The sequence below is a fragment of the Vulpes lagopus genome, chromosome 2 (assembly GCF_018345385.1).
Source record: "Vulpes lagopus strain Blue_001 chromosome 2, ASM1834538v1, whole genome shotgun sequence".
In the NCBI taxonomy this organism is placed as follows: Eukaryota; Metazoa; Chordata; class Mammalia; order Carnivora; family Canidae; genus Vulpes; species Vulpes lagopus.
Genome location: NC_054825.1, coordinates 41914022 through 41939238, shown reverse-complemented (window position 1 = coordinate 41939238; position 25217 = coordinate 41914022). Strand labels below are relative to the sequence as shown.

The 25217-nt window shown below is 43.8% G+C and overlaps 1 protein-coding gene and 1 non-coding gene across 7 annotated transcripts in view; both read left to right on the top strand.

Moving 5' to 3' along the window:
- The window catches only part of SCAPER (S-phase cyclin A associated protein in the ER), a 422176-nt gene that overhangs the window by 363192 nt on the left and 33767 nt on the right, over window positions 1-25217 (top strand). For all 6 annotated transcript variants that reach the window (XM_041742633.1, XM_041742638.1, XM_041742635.1 and 3 more), the window contains 2 exons: window positions 2914-3069; window positions 24747-24984. In XM_041742633.1, coding sequence (XP_041598567.1) covers window positions 2914-3069; window positions 24747-24984 — 394 coding nt within the window. The remainder of the gene's footprint in view (window positions 1-2913; window positions 3070-24746; window positions 24985-25217) is intronic.
- On the top strand, window positions 15775-15880 carry LOC121485936. The gene has a single exon (XR_005986437.1). It is a non-coding gene; the product is annotated as a U6 spliceosomal RNA (small nuclear RNA).

Genomic DNA, 25217 nt, shown 5'->3' with positions numbered 1-25217 from the left:
AAGCAAATGGTGGGTATTTGTCATTTCTAACGGCTGAGGAATATTCCATTGTATATATACTAGACCACTCTCTTGCACCATACACAAAGATAAACTCAAAATGGATGAAAGATCTAAATGTGACACAAGATTCCATCAAAATCCTAGAGGAGAACACAGGCAACACCCTATTTGAACTTGGCCACAGTAACTTCTTGCAAGATACGTCCACAAAGGCAAAAGAAACAAAAGCAAAAATGAACTATTGGGACTTCATCAAGATAAGAAGCTTTTGCACAGCAAAGGATACAGTCAACAAAACTAAAAGACAACCTACAGAATGGGAGAAGGTATTTGCAAATGACGTATCAGATAAAGGGCTAGTTTCCAAGATCTATAAAGAACTTATTAAACTCAACACCCAAGAAACAAACAATCCAATCATTAAATGGGCAAAAGACATGAAGAGAAATCTCACAGAGGAAGACCTAGACATGGCCAACATGCACATGAGAAAATGCTCCGCATCCCTGGCCATCAGGGAAATACAAATCAAGACCACAATGAGATACCACCTCACACCAGTGAGAATGGGGGAAATTAACAAGGCAGGAAACCACAAATGTTGGAGAGGATGCGGAGAAAAGGGAACCCCCCTGCACTGTTGGTGGGAATGTGAACTGGTGCAGCCACTCTGGAAAACTGTGTGGAGGTTCCTCAAAGAGTTACAAATAGATCTGCCCTACTACCCAGCAATGGCACTGCTGGGGATTTACCCCAAAGATACAGATGCAGTGAAATGCCGGGACACCCGCACCCCGATGTTTCTATCAGCAATGGCCACAATAGCCAAACTGTGGAAGGAGCCTCGGTGTCCATCGAAAGATGAATGGATAAAGAAGATGTGGTTTATGTATACAATGGAATATTACTCAGCAATTAGAAACAACAAATACCCACCATTTGCTTCAACGTGGATGGAACTGGAGGGTATTATGCTGAGTGAAATAAGTCAATCGGAGAAGGACAAACAGTGTATGTTCTCATTCATTTGGGGAATATCAATAATAGTGAAAGGGAATATAAAGGAAGGGAGAAGAAATGTTGGGAAATATCAGGAAGGGAGACAGAACATAAAGACTCCTAACTCTGGGAAACGAACTAGGGGTGGTGGAAGGGGGGAGGAGGGCGGGTGTTGGAGGGGAATGGGTGACGGGCACTGAGGTGGACACTTGACGGGATGAGCACTGGGTGTTTTTCTGTATATTGGTAAATTGAACACCAATAAAAATTAATTTAAAAAAAAAGGTGTGGTTCTTATTTGAATCCTAATTTTTAAACAACTATTTAAAATGTTAAGGCATTTATGATACTTTTGGAAATTTGAGTACTAGTTACTTGATGGTACTAAGGAATTACTGTTATTTTCAGTTGTAATGGTATTGTGGTTTTTTTAAATTCTTGTTTCTTAGAGATACAAACATTTATTAATGAAATGACATAATGACTTAGATTTGCTTATCCATTGTGCAAGATAGTGTGGATGGGTAGGATTGGCCATGGTTGATCGTGGTCAGAGATGGATGGTAAATGCATGGGAGTCTGTTATCCTAGTAATTTTTTTGGGGGGGGGGTTATGTTAAAACTTCTCAATAATACAGTTTTTAAAGTTTTAAAATATAATGCTTACAAAGACATTTTACATGATATAGAAAATGCCTAAAATAGTTGAATGAAATTCAGTTTACTGTCAGTCATATAGAGAAAAAAATCAAATAGAAAAAAAACACAAAAGGAAATACCTTGAGTGCATATGTCAGTGTGTCGGTTTCCTTCATTATAAGATAAAGGTCTGGTGATAACCATTTCATACTTCCCAATTTTAAGTCTGTAGGAGATATTCAGTAGCCCAGGTAAATACATTTCCTAATATAAGAGGAGAAAAAGAGGGCATTATATTGCACCTTCTAAGTAGTACACTTGGAAAAAGCTCCAAACATGAATTATTCCTCAGATTTTCCTTACTTTTACAAAAAGGTGTACTGCCAAATGAATAGTGATGAGGATCATAGTTCACTTGTGAGCAGAGCATCAATTCCTTTGCATTTATTGCTAAAAGTTAACCTGTTGATGTTCAGAATTGCTGTATTCGAAGTCTTACCTTTTCATACATGAAATACAGCAGCACTGAGTCCGTATACAATCTCTAAGCTAAGGCTGGTTTATCTACAAGGTCATTTATAGTCTTAAAATACTATTTTCAATAATAGCTGTTTTGCAGGCTAATAAAAGAGCTATTATTTTTGGTCCAGTTTAATAAACAGCTCTGGAAAGCTGTTTAATGGGCTGAAAAGATGAAAGTGACTTCTTAAATGTTATTGTCAACTGGCAACACTGGTACTTTGCATAACAGACAGCAATTAGATTCTCACTGTTATACTCTTAAGGTGATAGGATTTTGAAAAATAGAGAATCTATATTTGGCATTAGAAATGGTAAAAGGTTGTTTATAAAAAAAGAAATTTAGGTTGTTACTAGAGCGTCATCTTATTTTCTGAATCCCTACATTCTAGCAAATTGGGCTTTCTGGTACTTTAAAAAGTATTGCTTTTCAAGAGTGTTGAGGTAACTACAAATCAGTTCAACTGTTGGACAGACGCTTTAGACCACTAAAAATGATCAGATAATCATTTTTGCTCATCTTCCTTGAAAAATAGCATCAGAATAACCAAAAGAGGCAAGAGAATCACTTAACAGAAATAGTTGATTATTCAGGACTAAATCTAAGGAAAGTATTACTTGAGATGCTTTACCCAAACCTGTGTTGCTTGCTTGGTAGCGGGGTCTAAGCCTGTGTTTTTAAAACTTACCTTTGAAGGTGAAGATATTGCCAGTCTATGCAGACTGATAACACATGTGTCCCCCTTTATCTAGCTACGTGGTGAACATAGGTCTGATCAACAAGCTTCATGGCTGCTTCCTCTCGGTGCAAGGACCAGTGGACGAGAATCCCAAGATGGCCACATTTTTGCAGCACGCTGCAGAACTCTTACATGGAATGTGCACACTGTGCTTTGCTGTCACCAGAAGGTAAGGCTTCTACTTAGATATCAATGTGGACTGAACTTTGGGAACTTCCCTTAAATTTTGCGCATCTTGGGATCATTTCATGGGAATACAAGTGGTCATGTTGGCTTCTTTTCTTCTTTAGGTCACCTTTGTCCTTATTGGTCTCCCATATTGAGACCAGCCTTCTGTTTCTTGTTTTTCCCTGGCTACATGCTCCGGTTAGAGCCTGTTTTTCTTGTTGGCATCCTACACTTAACTACACTTCATTACTGGAAGAGATCTTAGGGGTCATCCAGTCCCACTTCCACAGAAATTCAAAGGAATCCAGTGATTCTCCTTGAGTCAGTGAGTCAGTAACAAAGCCTGCACCAGACCAAGCCAGACCCTCAGCGCAATACAGCACGGCCTCTCCTGGTGTCCATGACTGGGTTCACATGCTTTTACGGACAGCCTCCTAGGGTTGTGTATTTTCCCCTTTTGTCTCTTTCTCCAAGATGCCTTCATGAATAAGGAAAGGGAACCATCCAAAAAACCAGCTCCCTCAAGTTACATTTGGCCTATGTGTAGGATGACAGAATCAGGTAGAGGTCAGCGGCGTGGGTAGTGAAAGAATTCGCCCAAGGCAGGACAGAGGACACAGAAGTTCATTGAAAACACTGCAAGGGAGCAGCGGGCAGAACAGCAAAGGAGAGACTGTCAGCCGTGAGGTGGGGGCGGAGGGGAGTGTAGTTAAGGGGAAGTGAGGGGGGATGGGATGGGAACGGATGGGATTTAGTTTGGGTACCTGTGCCCCTTTATAAGCAGCCCACTGGTCAGCTGGGGCTGATGGGTATTCTGAGGTGAGTCACTTAATGAGCCTGTTTGCATTCCGCTAGGGGGCTGTGGGCTCTATGGGCGTGATTATAGCCAACGTGCCAGGGACAGCTGCTGGCCTGGTGAGCTCCTTAGACGCCTCGCCCCATGCTGTGAACTGCCCTCAAAAGCAGTAGTTCTCTTGGGGAGGGCAGAGGAAACCCCCCCCCAATTGTAATAGTGTTTCTAATAGGAGTATGACATAGCCCTCAGGCATATTAAGAATGTTCAGTAAAATAACTTTCTTATAATTAAATCTAAATAGCACTACATATAATTTCTCTAAAGATTCTATTTATTTATTTATTTGGCAGAGAGAGAGGGAGAGCAGGAGCAGGGGGCAGGGGCAGGGGGAGAAGAAGAAGCAGACTCCCCGCTGGGCAGGGAGCTTGATGCGGGGCTCTATCCTGGGACCTTGGGATCATGACCTGAATAGCTGAAGGCAAATGCTTAACCGACTGAGCCACCGAGACACCCCATGTATAATTTTTTTTTACTGCAACCCTTTATATGTATATTTCATATACTCTTCAAACATACACAGAAGGAGAGAGTACAAGAAGGAATAGCTCCAACTATTAGCAATATTTTCCCAGTCTTATTTCATCCCCCCACTCACCCCCTGGGTTTTTTGTTTTGTTTTGTTGGTTTTTTGTTTTGGGAGAGGGAGGTTATGGCAAAAGCATGTTACAACAACTTTCAGGTACTCATTTCACCCACGATACTTCAGCCTGCGCCTCTGAGGTGTTGAACACGAGTGCCCCGCATTGTCACACCTGGTGTAATAAGCGATAATCCTGTGGGGTACCTACCTAATCCTTGTTCACCACTCTCCACGGTCTCAGCGTCTTTCTACCATAAGTTTCTTGGATTCAGTTCAAATTTCAGGTGACATTTGGTTGTTACCTCCCTTAAGTCTCTTTAATTTTGTAAAAGTTCCCTTTCCCCTCCACCTTTATTTTTATGCCATTGATTTGTTCGAGAAAAAACGACATGGTTTTTAAAGGATTTGTCAAGAAGAAAATTAAAACTGGGGGATCCCTGGGTGGCTCAGTGGTTTAGCACCTGTCTTCGGCCCAGGGCGTTGATCCTGGAGACCCGGGATTAAATCCCACATCAGGCTCCCTGAATGGAGCCTGCTTCTCCCTCTGCCTGAGTCTCTGCCTCTCTCTCTGTCTCTGTGTGTCACGAATAAATAAATAAATCTAAAAAAAAAAAAGAAATTTAAAACTAAAATAAAAATCAAATTTTTGAAACTTCTAAAGTCTAGCTGCTTCAAGAAATATCCATCCATATTCTATGTACACAGAATGCCAGTGACTACGTTCAGAATATTCTAAAAGAATTTGCTTTCTAAAATGAACCTCCTCAGTATTTTTTAGTCTGTTACACAGAGGATGCTGCACCCCACCTCTACCCCAGTCACTTTTCTAGAAAGACTGAGACTGCCTGAACGTCTGGGAAGCCAAGCATGGCCTATATTCAGCGTTCCCTCCTAGCAGTGCAGACGGAGCTGCCTTCCAGGATTAGATGATAACCCAGGACGTGGCTGTCTGTGGGTCTGTAACCTAAATACGCTGAGGTGGCCCCGCGTCACCGGAGGCTGGCAGCAGTCACAGGGCCGCACTCCGGGCCTGGCACCTGCCAATGTGGGGTCGGCCGTGCCCTGGCTAGCTCCGGGCAGTAGCCGCCTTGCTCCCTGGGAGGTTCCCTCACTCAGGAGACCCCTTCCCGCGGCGCTTCTTTTCATCACGCAGCATCGTAAACCTGCCAGCGTCTCAGGTCTTTGTTACCTGTGTTCTTCCCTTAAATCCAGATGAGTGCCCCACACCTAAGCGTTTCCATATGTGGTTGGTGAGTTGGTGGGCTCCTGCTTTCACCTGCGCAGATTTAATCGCTTGAAATCTGGGGCTTGAAAGCAGCTTCGAGCTCATTCCCAGCGCTCGCTCTTATAGGGAAAGCAATGGAGCCAAACTGGAACCAGCCTCCAGGATTCCTGCCTCAGTGCTCTCACCTACACGCTTGACTTTGCATGATTCAAATCGTAGGAGCATACTTCTCATTTCTTTGGAGATTTTCTCAGTTACGTATATGGAAAACAGGATCCCCTTCTCTGTAACACACTCAGCCATATCGTCTTTTGGTGGACGTTGACGGAGCACCTGCCTGGGCCAGACGCCAGGACAAGGACCCAAGATACCGCCTCGGGGAGCCCAGAGCCTGGCCTCAGGGCAGACCCATAAACTAGCAGCTGCAGCAGAAGAGGATGTTCTCCCAAGGAGGTCAAGAAAGGAGGCGATGGACTAAATCATAAAGGACCCAGGAAGACAAGTGGAGGGAAGGATGTGACAGAAGGGGCCGTAATGTGCGCACTGTGTGAGAGAGCAGACGTTCTGGGTGCCTCTGGCCCCCCTGGAGGTCACCTGCCAACAGATTCCTGTATTTCTCTGCCTGAGGATACTCTCTGGACTAGTAGCTGTTGGCTACAAGTGCAGGAGAGTTAACAGCTCTGGGAGTGACCCTCCAGCAACACATGGGTGGATTCTGTCCCCGCTCCCCCGCCTCGGTGAGCCCCGAGGGGTGTTCTGCACGGTGGGTCAGGGCGCGCCAGTGCCAACCTAGGCACTAACCCATCCTTGATCGGCTTTCTCCCTCCCCCCTTCTGTCCTTGGCTTCCTCACAAATAAAGTACTTGCGCCCAGAGCCTTATTTCAGGGTCTGGTCTGGAAGCAGCCCAGACCAAGAGACATGGATGCACAGGGTACTCTGGACTGTACGAGGGACATCTCATTCAGTCTGATGTAGCCATGTGGCGGGGCGACTACGGGGAGTGGCAGGAGGCGCAGCAGTACACCAACCCCATGATGGTAGCTCCTAGGACTTGAGGTACTACACTGGAGCTGCAGAAAGCCACTGAAGTTGTTGAAGATTTATGATTACAGATCAGATTTATGGTACAGAGGACTGTAATGGCATGACCCCAGAGGCAGAAGGAATCGTAGAGAGACGCTTGGAGCCACGTGGGGAATGTTGAGGGCCCGTGGGGGCAGCGGAAATAGGAGCAAACACGTGAAGAGGAGAAAGAATAAGTGTAAGAGAGGCAGCATAGAGCTTGGTGACGTGGGAGGTAAAAGGGAGGGAGGAACCTTAAATAGCTCCCAGGTTTCTGACTTGAAATCTGTGAGTGATAGATGATATCCTCTCCAAATTAGGGATGAGCAGTTTTCCATAGAGGAAATATGCGTAAGGGCTATCCAAGGAGACCAAAGTCTTTGTATATATATGTATTGTCTTTATAGACATATACAACTGGATTTTAAATAAATCAGTGATTAACTCTTGGTGGTTTTTAAGAATTCTTTTTTTTTTTTTTTTGAGATTTTTTTCTATTTATTTGACACAGAGAGAGAGCACAAGCAGGGGAAATGGCAGGCAGAGGGAGAGGGAGAGAAGCAGGCTCCATCCCAGGACTCTGGGACCACGACCCAAGCGGCAGACAGACACTTAACTGTAGCAACACCCAGGTGCACCAAGAATTCTTCTGTTTTTTAAGATTTTATTTATTTATTTGAGAGAGAGAGAATGAGTAGTCGGGGCAGGGGGGTGGTGGCATAGGGATAGAGAGAGGGAGAAGAGGACTCCTCACTGGGCAGGGAGCCCGATGCGGGGTGGGATCCCAGGGCCCCGGGCCACCACCGAGCCACCCAGGTGCCCCGGCTTTTAAGAATTCTCAATCCATTTTCCCACTATGATTTCCTTCTCCAACTTCAGTTATTCAACAAATTTCTCTTAGTAGGCCTTGCTACAAAAGCAGATTATTCTAGGAAAAAAGTCCAGGTGGTTTCCTGGCTTGGATTCTTAGCAGGATCGGTGTGGTTGCTTCTGTGAATGAGGTAAAGGAAGGATCCCTCATCGCCGCTCTTCCTCGTCCTTCGTCCCAGCATTTCCTGAACACCACCAAGCCACAGGGACACAGGACGGTTCCCCCGTGAGACGAGTTCGCCTCTAATATTTACGAGACCGTTTCATGCTACTTCCCAGCTCTCCACGGAAATGCTATTTCTCTGCCATCGACTACGACCACCCATGGACGCACTTTGCACACAGCTCTGAGGTCACAGCTGTGTCTGGCAGGGAGGGAGGTGGCTGTCGTCAGGGGGAGCAACCACCTGACGCCCGCTCGGCCTTCAGGCCCGGCAGCCAGAGCCAGGGAGGTGCGGAAGGCTCATGGTCACGGCTCTCATGTGGGCAGCCGGAATAAGGAGCCAGAGGAGCCGGAGGCGCCGCAGACATGGCTCCTGGGGAGCTGGAAAATCCTGGGGTCACTAAGCCGGATTCCCCAGGCCGCTGGGTAAACACCGCTCGGCTGCTGGTGGCCAGGCCTTTGTGGCGGGGATTACAGTGGGGCTGCCTTGCTCCTCTCCTATTGTGCCCTTAATCTTCTAATTTTCACCCAGGTATTCTGAAAGACACTTTGGGTGGCAGAGGCCATATTATTAGTCTTTGCTTCAAGGTGGGGGAGAAAAGACTAATGATTTTTTTGTACCAGGCTTGGTTTTTTTTTTTTTTTTTTTTTTTTTTTTTTTTTTTTTTTTTCAGGCTTGGTTTTGAACTTGCTTTCAAGTAAAAATTGACATTGCAATCTTCTGGCGAAAGGATTCGTTTTCCATTAGGATCACTCCTAATGTGGGTGTGAGTCCAAGAACTTTTCACAAGTTGCAGTTCTTAATCATTTAAAAAATTCAAGCATCTGCAACAGGACTTTCAGAAATGCTCATTTCTTTGGCTTTACTGCTACCCCTTTTCCATTCTCGGTCCTTTAAGCCGTAAAGAGGAAAGGACAGTTTTCAAACCTCAGGGCAGCCTCTAAGCAACCCTAATTGGCTGAGACTCATGGAGGCCCCCTTAAGTGCGGGCTCCTTAGCTGAACTAATAGGATCAGAACAGTAATGAGTGATTATAAATTGCAGCCAACACAGGCCTTTCACTTAGCAGTCATTTCCTGATTCCATAACTGTACAAGGCACTATAGGGAGAGGGCCAGGAAGCAGGGGGGCCATACTGAACGAGTTTACAGTCCTTATGGCGGCACAGAATATAAAACCTAGCTAATTCTGATTGGTTGGAGAAGACTGTTCTGAATTCTAGAATATATTTACACAAAAAGGAGTTTGTTGTTATATGTATCTGTGGCCCTTATGTTCATACCCGTAAACTACACTGACAAAACGGGTTCTAGCCAAAGTCCCTGGAAACTGTGTCATAAAAAGATAAGAATGATTTATAATTTAGCTCATTAACTATGTGGATATAAATGAGTGCTTTTCAAGTGTTTAAGGGTGCTTGAAAACCATTTGTTCAAGCAAAGGTAAACTTTGACTCTGCCTGCCTGAATTATTCACTCATGCATTAAACAAATATTTATGTAGCACTTCTCTGTGCCAGGCCCTGTGCTAAGCTTGAGAGAAAGCAGAAATGACTCAGACATCATTTGTGTCCTCAAGGATCTCAGGAGCTAGTAGAGGAAGTAAGACACCTATACCGACACGCGGTCGAAGCGAGAGTGGTGCAGAGAACACAGGACAGCATGCAAAGCACTTAGACGCTGCCTGGCACATACTACCTGCTTCATAAACACCGGTACTGTTGCTACGTCATCACTGATGGAGTTAAAAGGAAGGAGAGACCACTCTTGGCTGCACTGGCTGTTTCCTGGAACAACTAAAACTTACTGTAGGCCTTGAACGATAGGAAGGGTTGGAACGTTTACAGTTGAGAGGCAGATGCAGAAAACAGCTAAAGCTGAGACATCGTGGCAGAGAACTAGGAGGAACGAACAGAGCACGTGAGCTGGGTTGTGAGATGTGTACAGTGTGACTTTAGTGCATCCCAGGTTGCTAGGAGGTTTGACTGAGACAACAGACGTAAAAATACTGCGTGAACTCCATACGGTGACTTGCTGAGGTGTGGCAGCAGCGGTGTCATCAGAAGCCTCCATCAGGGAAGTGACGTGCTGAGAAGCATATTTTGGAACATTACCTGATGGAGAACATGTTAGACAGGAGGTAGAAGGTGGGAGGGACCACGAACACTCACCTGGGCAAGAGGTGAAAGGAACAGGAAGGAATTTTTTTAAGTCCTCTTTATATATGATCTTCAGACTCCAGACGCAGTCATCTCCGTCTCATCCCTCTTCCCTGCTCCCCAGACCCAACCTGTTGTCACGTCTTGTTGACTGGAAGGAACCCTAACGTTACCTTAATCCAGTCTTCTGTCCATGTGTGAATCTCTTCTGTAGCCCCACCTGGTCTGTATTTGAATCTCTCTTCTGACAGGGACCTCATTACTTACTAAGGGAACCTATTGTGTCATTGATAAGCTTTAATGCTTAGAACAGTCTCTCATGACCTGTTTTCCTCCTGTGACCTATTAAACCAGTTCCGGTTGCTCCTGGGAAGCATACAGACTATTCTTCTGCCCTTCTCCCCGAACTTCTGTGTTCTCACCCTTCCACATATTCTCCTTTGCTTTTCTTCTCTTCATACCAGTGGCTATATAGCAAGTCACTCTGGAACCTAGCGGCATAAAACAACCATCTTTTGGGGTGCCTGGGTGGCCCAGTGGTAGAGCATGCGACTCTTGACCTCAGGGTTGTGAGTTCAACCCCTGCATTGGAGGTAGAGATTACATTAAAAAAATAAAATCTTTAAAAAAAAAAAAAAAGCCATCTATTAATCTCACAGACTCTCTGTGTCAGGAATTTTGTCCAGATACATAGAGAATGGCTTATCTTTGTTCCCCAATATCCAGGCCTCAGATAGAAGGTTTGAAGTTGGAAGTCTAGAAGTGGAAATCAATCGTCTGAATGCTTATTCACACATGTCTGTGGTTCGTGTGGCTCTTAGCTAAGGACCTTTCCATCTGGTCACTCTGCAGATGCTAATTTGGGCTTCCTCACAGCTTGGTGGCAGGTTCCAAGAAGGAGCATCTTGGCAAAGACCCAGGGAGAAACCGTATCACCTTTTATGAGCTGGCCTCAGAAGTTATGCAGCATGACTTCCCCTGCATTCTGTTCATCAAGACAGTCACAAGCCCGCCCCCCCCCGCCATGCTTCAAAGGAGGAGAAAGAGACCCCTCCTCTTCACGGGGAACCTGAGGCCCCAGAAGAGCATATAGGACTAGAAATATTGCCGTGGTTGTGTTTGAAAAATAGAATCTGCCGCGTTCCAGCCTACCCTGAAGATAAATGTGTTTCCAATATCCTGTTCTCATCTGTCTTCTTTTCTCTGTGCGGTCTCATATTTGGTATTGTCACCCTGTCTCTTGACATCACTTCTGTTAACTTGTAAACCAGTTGTAGTCATTAGCCACTGCCCTTCGACAAAAGACTTTCTGAGATTGGGAGTCAGGGAATGAAGTAAATATAAGAAGATTAAGCAAGTTAAGCGTAAAGGAAGGACCATTTGTTGAGCGCCTGTTATGTGTCCCGGGCTGAGTGCTCCTTGTGAGGTTCCTTCCACCAACCCTGCCCACACCTGCCAAGGGAGCAGGGCAGCCTCCAGAGTGATACAGAAGAGTGACTGCCACACACTTCAGCTCTAGAGAGTGAGAAGAATACAAGAGCAGGAACTTCTGGGCTGTTTCTGTATCGATTGCTAGTTTAGAGGTTTCGAAAGATCCATCCCTGCTTGTAATAAAGCCTTAGTTGACTCATAGGGACAGAACGATGACCATGTCATCACTACAGTTCAACTTGTATGTCCACTGCATGCTCGGCACTGTGCCAGAGAAAGGGAGAGAGAGAAGAAGCTGGGGTTTTACTCTGTGTGTGACGGGAAGCCACTCGAGGATATTAAGGCAGAGGGTGACAAGATCTGATTACTTAAAAAGTAAAAATATTAGGTTTCCTCTGTGAGGAATAGATTGGAGGTGCAAGGCTGGAAGCAGCAAAGATGAGTCAGGAGGGCACTGCTGTCCTCACGCAGCCACGACCGTTTTGCCTCCCAGTTACTCACCCAGCAGAAGCAATTGCCTTCGCTTGGCCACACGGCAGGGCCTCGGGCAGGGCTTCTGCAGCCTATCTGCCAAATTCTGAAGATAGGGGAAGCCAAAACGTGCGCAAGCCTAGCCAAAATCAGCACAAGGCCCTCCTGCTTATGGTGACTATGAGGAAGCTGGAGTTAGGAGATCGGAAACGTCCCGCCGGAGAGGCCTGTTGGGACAGCAGCCCTAGCCCGCGGGTCCGAGCTGCAGAAGTGGAGCCTGTCGCCAGCCACCCAGAGCCGCATCCTCCCCTCCTGGCTCCTCCCTGCCCTTCCTTCCCTCCACCTGTGGTTGAGGCCGTCACCTCTGCAGCTGCCACTTTCTTGGGCCTCCATTCAGACCTCTGCCAGAGCCCGGTTTCTTCTTAGTGCCTCATCCTCTCCCTCCTGTTCCCATTGGCGTCCCGGCCTTCCTCTTTCTCCAGCCTCTTCCAGGTTGTTGATTCTAAACAGCAAGAATGTCCATCTCTTCTCATCATCTATTACTTCTCCTCCCAGAAAGGCTGCTTCTCAGAAGTCCCCCTTTGAGTTCAGCTGAAACTCATCATCAGGCACTTTGGGAATCCTCCCCAGTATTAGCCAGCCTCACCCTACCTGATAATCTTACTCTTTAACTGTCCCTATTTTTTTTCTCTTCTCTAACCAAATGTCCAGATATCCTAAATGCTCACACACACATCTTTCCCACCTTCAGTTTTCTCTTCCTCTCACATCTGCACCAAGCCATCCACATTCCCTTCAGTGGGGCTCATAATTAGATCTGCATTAAACAACCTATAGGGCATGTGTGTGTGTGTGTGTGCACGTGCAGGAGGGTGTAATTTTCAAAGTAGATTCGCAGCTATTATAACATCATAGGACTGAACAGAATCTTAGACATCATTGTGTTCCATGCCCAGCTGAGGTTTGAGTACCCTCTGCCACTTGGATGGGGTGTGATCCCTCACTTTTTCCAGAATAGGGAAGAATATAATTCCTCCCCAACATCTCATTGAACTTTGGAATGTCCTAATTGTTAGAAAGATTTTCATGAGTTTATCTAATACCTGCTTTCAGATAATGTCTCTTCTCTGGGGTCATAAGTAACAACATAACACTTCTTCAGTTTGAAAATGACTTATAGCCTCTAGGTCTGAGGTGAATTTCCAAATCCTTCAAATATTCCTCAGATGACACTGTTCCCAAATACTTATACCACTTAAGTCACTTTCCTAGAGAACTTTCTGGTACAAAAGTGTCCTGAATGTAGTATGGTACCATTGCTGGACCCAGTACTTCCAGGGTAGTGGAGCAGGACTAAACTTTTCTGGCTATGTACATTGTGCTCCTATTAATCCAGCCAAAATTGAGTTGTACTCATTGATAGATAAACAATTCTCTACTGGTTTGAACTGTTAGGCAGGTAATTTGCTAAGCCTTCTTCCCCAGCTTATCACTGCGAGCTGTATCCCAGCCCCCATCACATAGCTTCTTCTTGTTATAAACATATACGATTAGTTTTTTATAAAAATCTAAAAATAGGATATAACATTCATTTCTATAAATTCCATCCTTTTTTCAGTTCTCACTTATTTTTTAAACTTTTTAAATAATTACTTCCTTTCTCTTGAAACTATCTTCACTTTGCTTCTAAGACACCAAATCTTCCTCCTACCCCATGGGTTCCTCTGTTTTAGTTTTTTTTGCTGTTTTCTTATCTCCCCAACTTTTAAATGTTTACATATCCCAAGATTCAATCCTCAAACCACTATCTGTGTTCACTTACTGGATGAGCTCCTGGCTTTAAATACCGTGTACATACGTGTTGATGACTCCCATATATCTCAAGCCCAACCACTCTTCTGACCTTAGACTTGTTTATTTAATCAGTCATTCACAAATCTTCATTGTGTGGCTATGTGTCAGACCACTGTTCTAAGCCCTAGAGACATAGCTGACAAAAATAGCTAACCTTGGTAAGCTCATTTTATCCAATTTCCAATTCATTATCTCCACTTAGAGGTCTAATAGGCATCTTGAATTCAGCAAGCTTAAAGCTGAACTCCTGGTTTTCCTCCCAAGACATGCTCTATCCACTGCTTTCCCCGTTTCTTTTTTTTTTTTTTTTTTTTTTTTTTTGAGATTTTATTTATTCATGAGAGACAGAGAGAGAGAGGCAGAGACACAGGCGGAGGGGAAGCAGGCTCCATGCAGGGAGCCCGACTTGGGACTCGATCCCGGGTCTCCAGGATCACGCCCTGGGCCGAATGTGGCACTAAACCGCTGAGCCACCCAGGCTGCCCTGCTTTCCCCATTTCTGTAAATGGCAGCCACATTCTTCCTGTTACTCAGGTCAGAATCCACCCAGCCATTTTTTTTACTCTTCTTTCTCTCACACCTACATCCAATCTATTAGGAAACCCTGTTGGCTTTCCTGCACTTCTCACCACATTCATAGCTACCAGCCTAATTCATCCACCATGATCTCTGGCTTGAATAATTCAAACAGCCTCCTAATTGGCCTCCCTGCTTCTGCCTTGGCTCTTCTAAAAGCTTTTCAACCAATTAGCTATAGTGATTATCTTTAAGCCAAAGTCAGATACATCACTCCTCTGCCCAGAACCTTACAAGGGCTTTCATTCTCATTCAGTGAGATCCATAATGTCCTTACAGTGCTCTGTAAGACCCTATCTGATCTTCCTTGCCTCTCTGACCTCATCTCCTATTGTTCTTCCACTCACTCAATCTGCTAGAGCCACAGTGGCCTTGCTGTTTCTTGAATATGTCCTGCATGTTCCTGACTCCAGGACTTGAGACTCGCTGCTTTTCTATCTAAAACACCCTGGTCTCAGATATCCTCATGGCTTCCTTCCTCACTTTCTGTAGAACTCTGCTTACTTAACACCTTAGAAAGAGCTTCCCCAACCACTCTGTATAAAACAGTATTATACATTGACCTACTTCTTCATCCCTGGCCATGTCCCCTGCTCTCTGTAGCACTTTGCACACCTGACATACTACATATTACATATATTGTGTATTTGTTCCTTATGTCTTCCTACACTAAAATGTAAGCTTTACCCGGTAAAGGGCATAGATTTTACTGTTGAATCCTAGTGCTTTGAGTAGTGCTTGTCACAGAATAGGTCTTCAACAAATATTTATTGAATAAATGAATGAATCGTGAGTAACTAGTCCTATTGTGGTGGGCAGAAAAAATGCCTCTCCTGAACACTACCCAACAAAAATAAAATACACATTCTTCTCAAGTACACTTGGGATATGTTCCAGGATAGACTGTTAGGCTGAAGATGAAGTCTCAGGAGATTTAAAAAGACAAAGTATCTTCTCCAACCATAATAGGACAAAGGTAGAAATTAATAACAGAAGTAAAATTGAAAAATCCACAAATTTGTGGAAATTAAACAACACATTCTTAAACAACAAATGGATTGAAGAAAAACTCACAAGGAAAACTAGAAAATACTTAAAGATGAATGAAAATGAAAACACAGCATATTAAAACTTACAAGACACAGTAAAATCACTGCTAAGGAGGAAGTATACAACTGTAAATATTTACATTGAAAAATAAGAAATAAATCAACAACCTAACTATACAACTTAAGCATCTAGAGAAAAAAGAACAAACTAAATTCAAAACTAGCAGAAGGAAGAAAATAAAGATTATAGCAGGGATCAACGAAATAGAGAATAAAATAACACTAGAGAAAAATCAATGAAACCAAAGTTTGAGTTCTTTGAAAAGAGCCACAGCATTGACAAACTTTAAACCAGATGAAGTGAAAAAGAGAAAAGACTCAAATTACTAAACTCAGAAATGAAAATGGGGCACTCGCTCTGACAGCACATACACTAAAACTGGAACAATACAGAGAAGATTAGCCGGCCCCTGCACAAGGATCACACTCAGATTCTTGAAGTCTTCTATATTTTCTGTAGTTATGTAATATAAGATCGTATACTTGAATTGTACTGAGAGCATAAACTTTAAGCATTCTACCACCAAAAAAAAAAAAAAAGATAACCATGTAAAGTAATGGATGTCTTACCTTTACTGTGAGAATCATTTCAGTGAATCCATTTTTTAAAAAAATTTTTTTAATTTATGATAGTCACAGAGAGAGAGAGAGAGAGAGAGAGAGAGAGGCAGAAACATAGGCAGAGGGAGAATCAGGCTCCATGCACCGGGAGCCCGACATGGGACTCGATCCCGGGTCCCCAGGATCACGCCCTGGGCCGAAAGCAGGCGCCAAACCACTGTGCCACCCAGGGATCCCCTCAGTGAATCCATTTATCAAATCATCATGTTGTATACTTTGAATAAGTTATAATTTTGTCAGTTATACCTCAATAAAGGTGAGGGAAGAAAAGATATGAAAGTGGGGGGCACCTGGGTGGCTCAGCGGTTTGGTGCCTGCCTTCAGCCCGGGGCATGGTCCTAGGGTCCCGGGATCGAGTCCCACATCAGGCTCCCAGCATGGAGCCTGCTCCTCCCTCTGCCTGTGTCTCTGCCTCTCTCTCTGTGTGTCTCTCATTAATAAATAAATAAATAAAATGTTTTTTTTTTTATTTTTATTTACTTATGATAGTCACAGAGAGAGAGAGAGGCAGAGACACAGGCAGAGGGAGAAGCAGGCTCCATGCACCAGGAGCCCGATGTGGGATTCGATCCCAGGTCTCCAGGATCACGCCCTGGGCCAAAGGCAGGCGCCAAACTGCTGCGCCACCCAGGGATCCCATAATATGTTTTTTTAAAAGAGAAGTTATGAAAGTGGAAATATTACTATGGATTCCACAGAAATAAAAAAGGATTATAAAGAGAGTGCTATTAACAATATATGCCAACAAATTGGATAGCCTAGATGAAATGGGTAAGTTTCTAGAAACAAAATACCTACCAAGACTAAATCAGAAAAAAACAGAAAATCTGTATAGACCTATATAATTAGTAAGGAGATTGAATCAGTAATCAAAAATGTTCAAGGAAAGCCCTGGAGCTGATGGCTTCAGTAGTGAATTCTACCAAATATTTAAAGAACTAACACCAATCTTTCTCAAGTTTTTCCCAAAAAATTGAAGGAAAGAGAACACTTTGTAACTCATTCTTTGAGGCCAGCATTACCCTGAAACTAAAGCCAGACAAAGATACTACAAAGAGAGAAAATCACAGACTGATATCCCTTATGAACATTGATATAAAAATGCTCAACAAAACTACCAAACCAAATGTAGCAGCCTAGTGATAGGATTATACATCATGACAAGTGGGATTTATTCCTGGAATCCAAAAAGTGTTCAACGCATGAACATCAGTCATTGTAATTAGACCACACTAACAGAATGATGGAAACAAAAATGCATGATCATCTCAGTTGATATAGAAAAAAGCATTTGACAAAATTCAAACACTCTTTTGTTATAAAAACACTTGGGGCACCTGGATGGCTCTTTCGGTTAAGTGTCTGACTCTTGCTTTTGGCTCAGGTTATGATCTGAGGGTTGTAAGATCGAGTCCCACACTGGGCTCCATGATCAGCGTGCAGTCTGCTTGAGAGATTCTCTCCTTCTCCTTTGCCACCACTCCTGCTCATGCACACACACACTGCCCCCCAAATAAATAAAATATTTAAAATAATTTCTAATGGCACTCAAAAAGCTGGTAATAAAAAGACAGTACCTCCACATAATAAAAATCATATATAAAAAACCCACAGGAAACATCATAGTGATGGTGAAAGACTAGAAGCTTTCCTCTAAGATCAGGAACAAGGCAAGGATGCCCACTTCTATTCAACATAGTACTGGAATTTCTAGCCAAAGCAATTAGGCAACAAAAGGAAATAAAAGGCATCCAAATCAGAAGTGAAGTAGTAAAGAATTATCTCAGTTTGCAAATGATATGATCTTATATGTAGAAAACACTAAAGATTTCACACCAAAAAAAAAAAAAAGAAAGAAAGAAAAACCTGTTAAAACTAATAAATGAATTTGGCAAAGTAGGAGAATACAAAGTCAGGGCAGAAAAAGCAGTTGCATTTTTATACATTAACAATGAACAATCTCAAAAAGGAAATTATGAAAATTAGTCCATTCACAATAGCATCAAAGAAATAAAAACTTAGGAATTAGTTTAACCAAGAAAGGAAAAGCCTAATACAGTGAAAAGTACAAAACCTTGCCAAAAGAAATTAAAGAAGGTATAAATAAATGGAAACACATTCCATATTCATGGATTGGAAGGCAGTATTGTTGAGAAGTCATTACTCCCCAACACAGTCTGTATATTTTATATAATCTCTAACAAAATCTCTAAGACGTTTTTTTGCAGAAATAAAAAAGCTGATCCTAAAATTTATATGGAATCTGAAGGGACCCCAAATAGACAAAACAATCTTTAAAAAGAAGAACAAAGCTGGAGGACTCACATTTCCTGACTTCAAAACTTACTTCAAAGCCATAATAATCAAAACAGTGTGATACTGACAGACAGACAGACATGTGTAACAATGGAACAAAATAGAGAGCCCAGAAATAAACCCTCACATATATGGACAAATGATTTTTGACAAGGGTACCAAGACCATTGGATGGGAAGGGACAATCTCTTCAACAAGTGGTGCTGGGGAAGCTGAACATCCACATGCAAAAGGATGAAGGTGGACACTTTCAAACCTAAAACTAATAAACTCAGCAGAAAAGAGAGCAGAAGCTTCAGGATGTGGGATTTGGCAAAGATTTCTTGGATAGGACACCGAGACATAGGCAGTAAAAGAAAAAGTAGACAAATTGGACTTCATGAAAATGTTTTAAATTTATATGTCAAAAGACAGTATCAACACAGTAAAAAGGCAACCTGGAGAATAGGATAAAATATTTGCAAATTATATATCTGATAAGGAATTAATATCCAGAAACCATGGAAAACTCCTAAAACTCAACAACAAAAACAAAAACACTATTAAAAACTGGGCAACCAAAGATACAAATGTAGTGATATGAAGGGACCCCTGCACCCCAATGTTAATAGTAGCAATGTCCACAACAGCCAAACTATGGAAAGAGCCCAGATGTCCATCGACAGATGAGTGGATAAAGAAGATGTGGGTGGCTCAGCAGTTGAGCATCTGCCTGTGGCTCAGGACGGACTACTACTCAGTCATAAAAAAAAAAAAGAAAAAAAAAAGAAAGAAATCTTGCCATTTGCAATGGCATGGATGGAACTAGAGGGTATCATGCTGGGTGAAATAAGTCCATCAGAGAAACACAATTATCATGATCTCACTCATATGTGGAATTAAGAAACAAAACAGAAGATCGTAGGGGAAGAAAGGAAAAAATAAAACAAGATGAAATCAGTGAGGGAGACAAAGCGTAAGAGACTTAATCATAGAAAACAAACTGAGGGTCACGTGGGTGGGGGAGACCGGGTAACTGGGTGATGGACATTAAGGAGGGCATGTGATGTCAAGAGCACTGGGTATTATATACAACTGATGAGTTACTGATCTCTACCTCTGCAACCAATAGTAAATTATATGTTAATTAATTAAATTTAAATTTTAAAAATGGGCAAAATACTTAAATAGGCATTTCTCCAAAGAAAATACACAAATGCTCAATAAGCCCATGAAATGAAGTTTAACATTACTGGCAGTAAGGAAATGCAAAAAAAAACTATAGTTTTTAAATACCACCTCATATCCATTAGGATGGCTACTATCAGAAAGACAATAGCAAGTGTTGGTGAGGATGTGGAGAAATTTGAACACTTGTGTATTATTGGTGTGAATGTAAATGATATAGCTGCTGTGGAAAACATGGCAGTTCCTCAAAAAATTAGAAATAGAATTACCATATGATCCAACAATTCCTTTTTTTTTTTTTTAAGATTTTAGTTATTTACTTATTTATTCATGAGACACACAGAGAGAGAGAGAGAGAGAGGCAGAGACACAGACAGAGAGAGAGAGAGAGAGGCAGAGACACAGACAGAGGGAGAAGCAGGCTCCATGCAGGGAGCCTGATACGGGACTCAATCCTGGGACCCGGGGGTTAGGCCCTGAGCTGAAGGGAGACGCTCAACTGCTGAGCCACCTAGGCGTCCCATGATCTAACAATTCCACTTCTGAGTATATATCTGAAAGAATTGGAAACAGCATTTTAAAGAAGTATTTGTATGCCTGAGTTCATAGAAGCATTATTTACAATAACAAAAACATAGAAGCAACCCAAGTGTTCATCAGTGGATGACTGGATACATAAAAAGTGGTGTATACATACAATGAAGTATTATTCAGCCTTAAAAATAGGGAAATGGTTAAATAGTCTATATCATGGTTAAACTTTGAGGAGACAGTATGCTAAGTTAAATAAGCCAATCACAAAAAACTAAATCTTCTGTGATGATTCCACTTAGGTGAAGTACTTAGTCCTAGAGACAGAACATGTTGGTTGCCAGGGGAAGGGGGAGTGGGGAGGTATTGTTTAATGGGCATAGAGTTTCAATTTTATATGATGTAAGAGTTATGGGGAGGTTTGGTGGTGAGGTTGCACATCATTATGAATATATTTATTACCAACAAACTGCACACCTAAAATAAGATGGTAAATTTTACTATATATGTATTTTAACATGAAAAATTGGGGAAAAGAATAGTGCCCTGCCAAAGATATCTATACCCTAATCACCAAAAACTGTAAATGTGTTATCTCACATGGCAAAAGAGATTTTGCAAAAATTAAGGATCTTGAGATGGGAAAGGTCATGCTGGTTTATCCAGGTGGACCCAATGTAATACAGAGTTGCTTGTAAGTGAGAGAGGGAAGGGGGAAAGTGAGCATTAGAGGGACTCGCTGCTGCTCTGCTGCTGACTGAAGATGGAGAAGGGGCCCTGGGCCACGGAATGCGGTTGTAGTCCAGTAGCTGTGAAAGACAAGGAAAGAAATTCTCTCCTGCAGCCTCTAGAAGGAACACAGCTCTGAACGCCTGATTTTAGCCCAGTGAGACTTATTTTGGATTCTGACCTTGCAAACTTTAAGAGAATAAATGTGTATTGCTCTGAGCCACTAGCTTGTGATGTTCCATCAGTAGGAGGACCTAATACACGTGTCTGCCCCTATGTAAGCTGTCTAGGACAGGGACCCAGTCCTCCTTGGCTGCACATGTCACAGTGGTCACTTCATGGAGCACAGGTACTTTGGCTTTTCAAACGGAGAGTATCTGACAGATGATGATCATCATGACCCCGGTGCTCACCTGGTGCTCGCCTGATGAACGATATCGCTGGTTGTAGGTCAGCCCCACACTGCACGACCTCTAAAACAACAATTCACTTTTTAAACAGTAAAGTTTACATCCATCCCTGGGAGAGACAGTGACTTAATCCCACCCACTCCCAACAGTGTGCAGCCCATTGACTGAAATGGAAAGTTCTCTCAGGATACCTGGGGATTTCAGACCTGAAGAAACGAACAGAACCCAAATCCAAGATAGAGCAGTCTAGAAGATCACTGGCACTGAAGGAGACCAAGGTTGATGTTACCAAGCCAGAAAAATGGGGGCGAGGCAAAAGAGAGAAAACCAGCCAGGAACAAAGAGGGGAAAAAGGCCTATAGTATCTGGGACTGTTACCGCTGCGTTTTGGGGCCAACTAAAACCTGGTATGTACGTGGTTTATAAAATACCAAAGATGGAATGGATGGCAATTGATTCAGGCCCACAGAAATCACTGCTTTTTTCACACATCTGTACTTTCCTTTAAGGCAGGGTAGGGTTTTCAGGTGCTGTGCAGGAGTACTGATGGTCCACTTAGAGTTTTTCCTAATTGAATCTGGCTTTTAATGAACAGAACTTGATATACACTAAGATCTCTAGTTCTAGAGAACAAACAAAAACACTTTAAAATTCAGTAAAATTGAGATATCAGAATGTATGTAATATATAAAATTTCAGATCTGAGTTTTCATATCTTCCATGTATTTTTAAAAGAAAGTTTTGTGACTTATGTCTGATATGAATGAGGCCTTTTACATTTTTATTATAAACATTTGGGCTTAAAGTGATTGTAACTGGCAGTTAAGAACAACAGGAGCCAGTGGCCTGTTCATGGACAAATTATCTGTATTTCAGACTAAATCAAAAGTAAACATTGCCTAAAGTCCTTTCAGGTCTACATTAGTTCTGTGCAAGCCAAATGCACTAGACAAGCCCTCTGCCTTCCCCTTGGTCCTGTGGATTCTATGGGCTCACTTTAAAATTAATAGTCTTAATTAGCTAAAAGGCAGCCTAGTACACAATAGGAGAAGATATTTGCAAATGACATATTGGTTAAAGGGCTAGTATCCAAAATCTATAAAGAAATTATCAAACTCAGCACCCCAAAAAATAATTCAGTCAAAAAATGGGGAGAAGACTTGAATAGATGTTTTTCCAAAGAACACATCCAGACGGCTAACAAACACATGAAAACATGCTCCACATCACTCATCATCAGGGAAATGCAAGTCAAAACCACAGTGAGATACCACCTCACACCTGTCAGAATGGTTAAAATTAACAACACAAGAAAAAACAGGCGTTGGCAAGGAGGCAGAAAAAGGGGTGTGACCCTCTTGCATTGTTGGTGGGAATGCAAACTGGTGCGGCCACCCTGGAGAACGGTATGGCGATTCCTCCAAAAGTGAAAGATACAACTACCCAACGATCCAGTAACTGGACTACTAGGTATTTACCCAAAGGATACACAAATACTGATTTGAAGGGTACATACTCCCCGATGTTGATAGCATTCTCAACAGTGGGCACACTATGGAAAGGGTGCAAACGTCCATAGACTTATGAATGGATAAAGACGCTGCGGAGTATACGCACCCCGGAGTATTACTCAGCCATCAGAAAGAATGTAGTCTTGGGATCCCTGGGTGGCGCAGCAGTTTGGCGCCTGCCTTTGGCCCAGGGCGCGATCCTGGAAACCCGGGATCGAGTCCCATGTCGGGCTCCTGGTGCATGGAGCCTGCTTCTCCCTCTGCCTGTGTCTCTGCCTCTCTCTCTCTCTCTCTATCATAAAAAAAAAAAAAAAAAGAAAAGAAAGAATGTAGTCTTGCTGTGTGCCGTGATGTGGATGGAGCTACAGTATATGATGCTATAAGGGAAATAAGTCAGATAGAGAAGGACAAATACCATATGATTTCACTCATATGGTATTTAAGTAAAAACAAAAACAAAAACAATGAAAGGGAAACAAACCATAAGAGACTCAACAACAGAGAACAAACTGGTGATGGAGAAGGAATTGGATGGTGGATGGGGATTAAGGAGCATACTTGTGGGAAGCACTGGGTGTGTAAGTGATGAGTCACTGAATTCTCCTGAAGCCAATATTACTGCACTGTGTGTTAACTAGGATTTAAATAAAAATTTGGAAAAAATCTTTTCTATGAAGCACTATTGTATCCATTGTAAACCATTTACACATTTAAGTTATTGAATGGTTATTTAATTCATTTTTCTGAATCAATATTTTTATTTCATCAGGAGAATATAGCAAAGTATCCTAGATTGTGCTGTTACATAGTTTGTGATTAGTATTTTTCTAAATAATGGGATGAGATGGAGAAAGGAAGAAGGAAACAGTCTGATGACCTTCACTTTTTTTTATTTGCACTTACTCTTTTGAAGAAGTAATAGCAGTGAATTCATGTCATTTAAATGTCTAGAAAGATTGGGGATCCCCAGGTGGCTCAACGATTTGGCCCCTGCCTTTGGCCCAGGGCATGACCCTGGAAGACCCGGGATCGAGCCCCACGTCGGGCTCCCGGCATGGAGCCTGCTGCTCCCTCTGCCTGCGTCTCTGCCTCTCTCTGTGTGTCTGTCTCTGTCTGTCTCTCTGCGTCTCTCATGCATAAATAAATAAAATCTTAAACGTAGGGAAGAGTACCGGAAAGGAGGACATAGAGCAGGGACCTGTCCCTTGTCTTCCTGGGAGCGGCCGGTGTGGGCCCTCGCCTGTCGCCCCCCCGGGCCACCCCCCGCCTGGAGGGGCCTCAGCCGCTGGCTCGTCCCTGCCCCGGCGCCGGCACCTGCCCGGCCTCCTCCCCTGGGCGCGGAGCAGCTGCTTGGCCGCAGGCGGGGCGGGGGCGTCAGGCGCCGGGGCCAGAGCTCAGCCGTGGAGAGCCGGAGAGCCGCGCCTGGAGCCAGCGATGAACCCTGGGTGGCAAAGTGAATCTAAATCCCAAAAAACAGAGAGGTCGTTGCTCAGAGAAATCAGGGTTCAGTTTCAGGGAAGAACGGGGGGCAGAGCGTGGCGGCCGCGTTGGCATAGTTGCGGGCTCCGGCCGCGGGGCTGCGTGGGGCCCAGGTGGGGGCCCTGCTGCCTTCATTCCGGGACCCCCCGGGACCCCAGGACCCCCCAGGCCCCCCGCGGTGGAACCGCACTCCTGAGGCCTGCGGGCCCCCCGCGTCCCTGCCACCCCCGAAGGTCCCCGTCGCGATCCGGGAGGGAAGCTCTGGTGTCTCTACCCCGGTCCCCGGAGGTCTCCTGGGCTCTGTCCGTGTGTCCAGCCCCAGAATCTAAATGAGGAGCACCTGCTAGGCCTGGGGAGGGGGGCAGCCGCAGGTGCTCAGCGCCCAGGGATGCAGGGGAGGCGGCCGCGCCCCCCCCCCCCCCCCCAGGTGTCTCGTTCCCTCCCCCGCAGCTCGGCTGGTCGCCCTCTAAGGCCTGCTCCGCTCGCTCCATTTACCTCTAACAATGCAAACATCCCTCGGGAGACGCCGTCTAAGCAGCTGAACGTTTCTTTGTCAGGTCGTGCGGCATATTCGACAGTAATCGCCAGGATCCCACGGGACTGACCGCCGCTCTCCAGGCCACGGACCTGGCCGGAGTCCTGCACATGCTCTACTGCGTCCTCCTCCATGGCACCGTCTCGGACCCCGGCACCACCAGCCCCAAGGACACCTACACTCCCAACACGGTGCGGGTGGCCGTTCAGAGCCTACAGTTCTTCAACAGCTTTGCAGCCCTTGATCTGCCCGCTTTCCAGGTACCAAGCATTGCTCAGGGTTGGTGTCAACCAACCAAGAGTTAATATTTTAGTACAGATAAAGCTGTGATATTTCTCTCCTGGGTTGGGACATAAGGAATAAACTACAAAAAAAAAAAAAAAAAGAAATCACAATACCTACCATTTATTAAGCTTCTGTCTCCTAGGAACTGTATTAGGTGCTCCACATATGCATCATGATAGTCCTGCAAAATATTACACCCATTTTACAG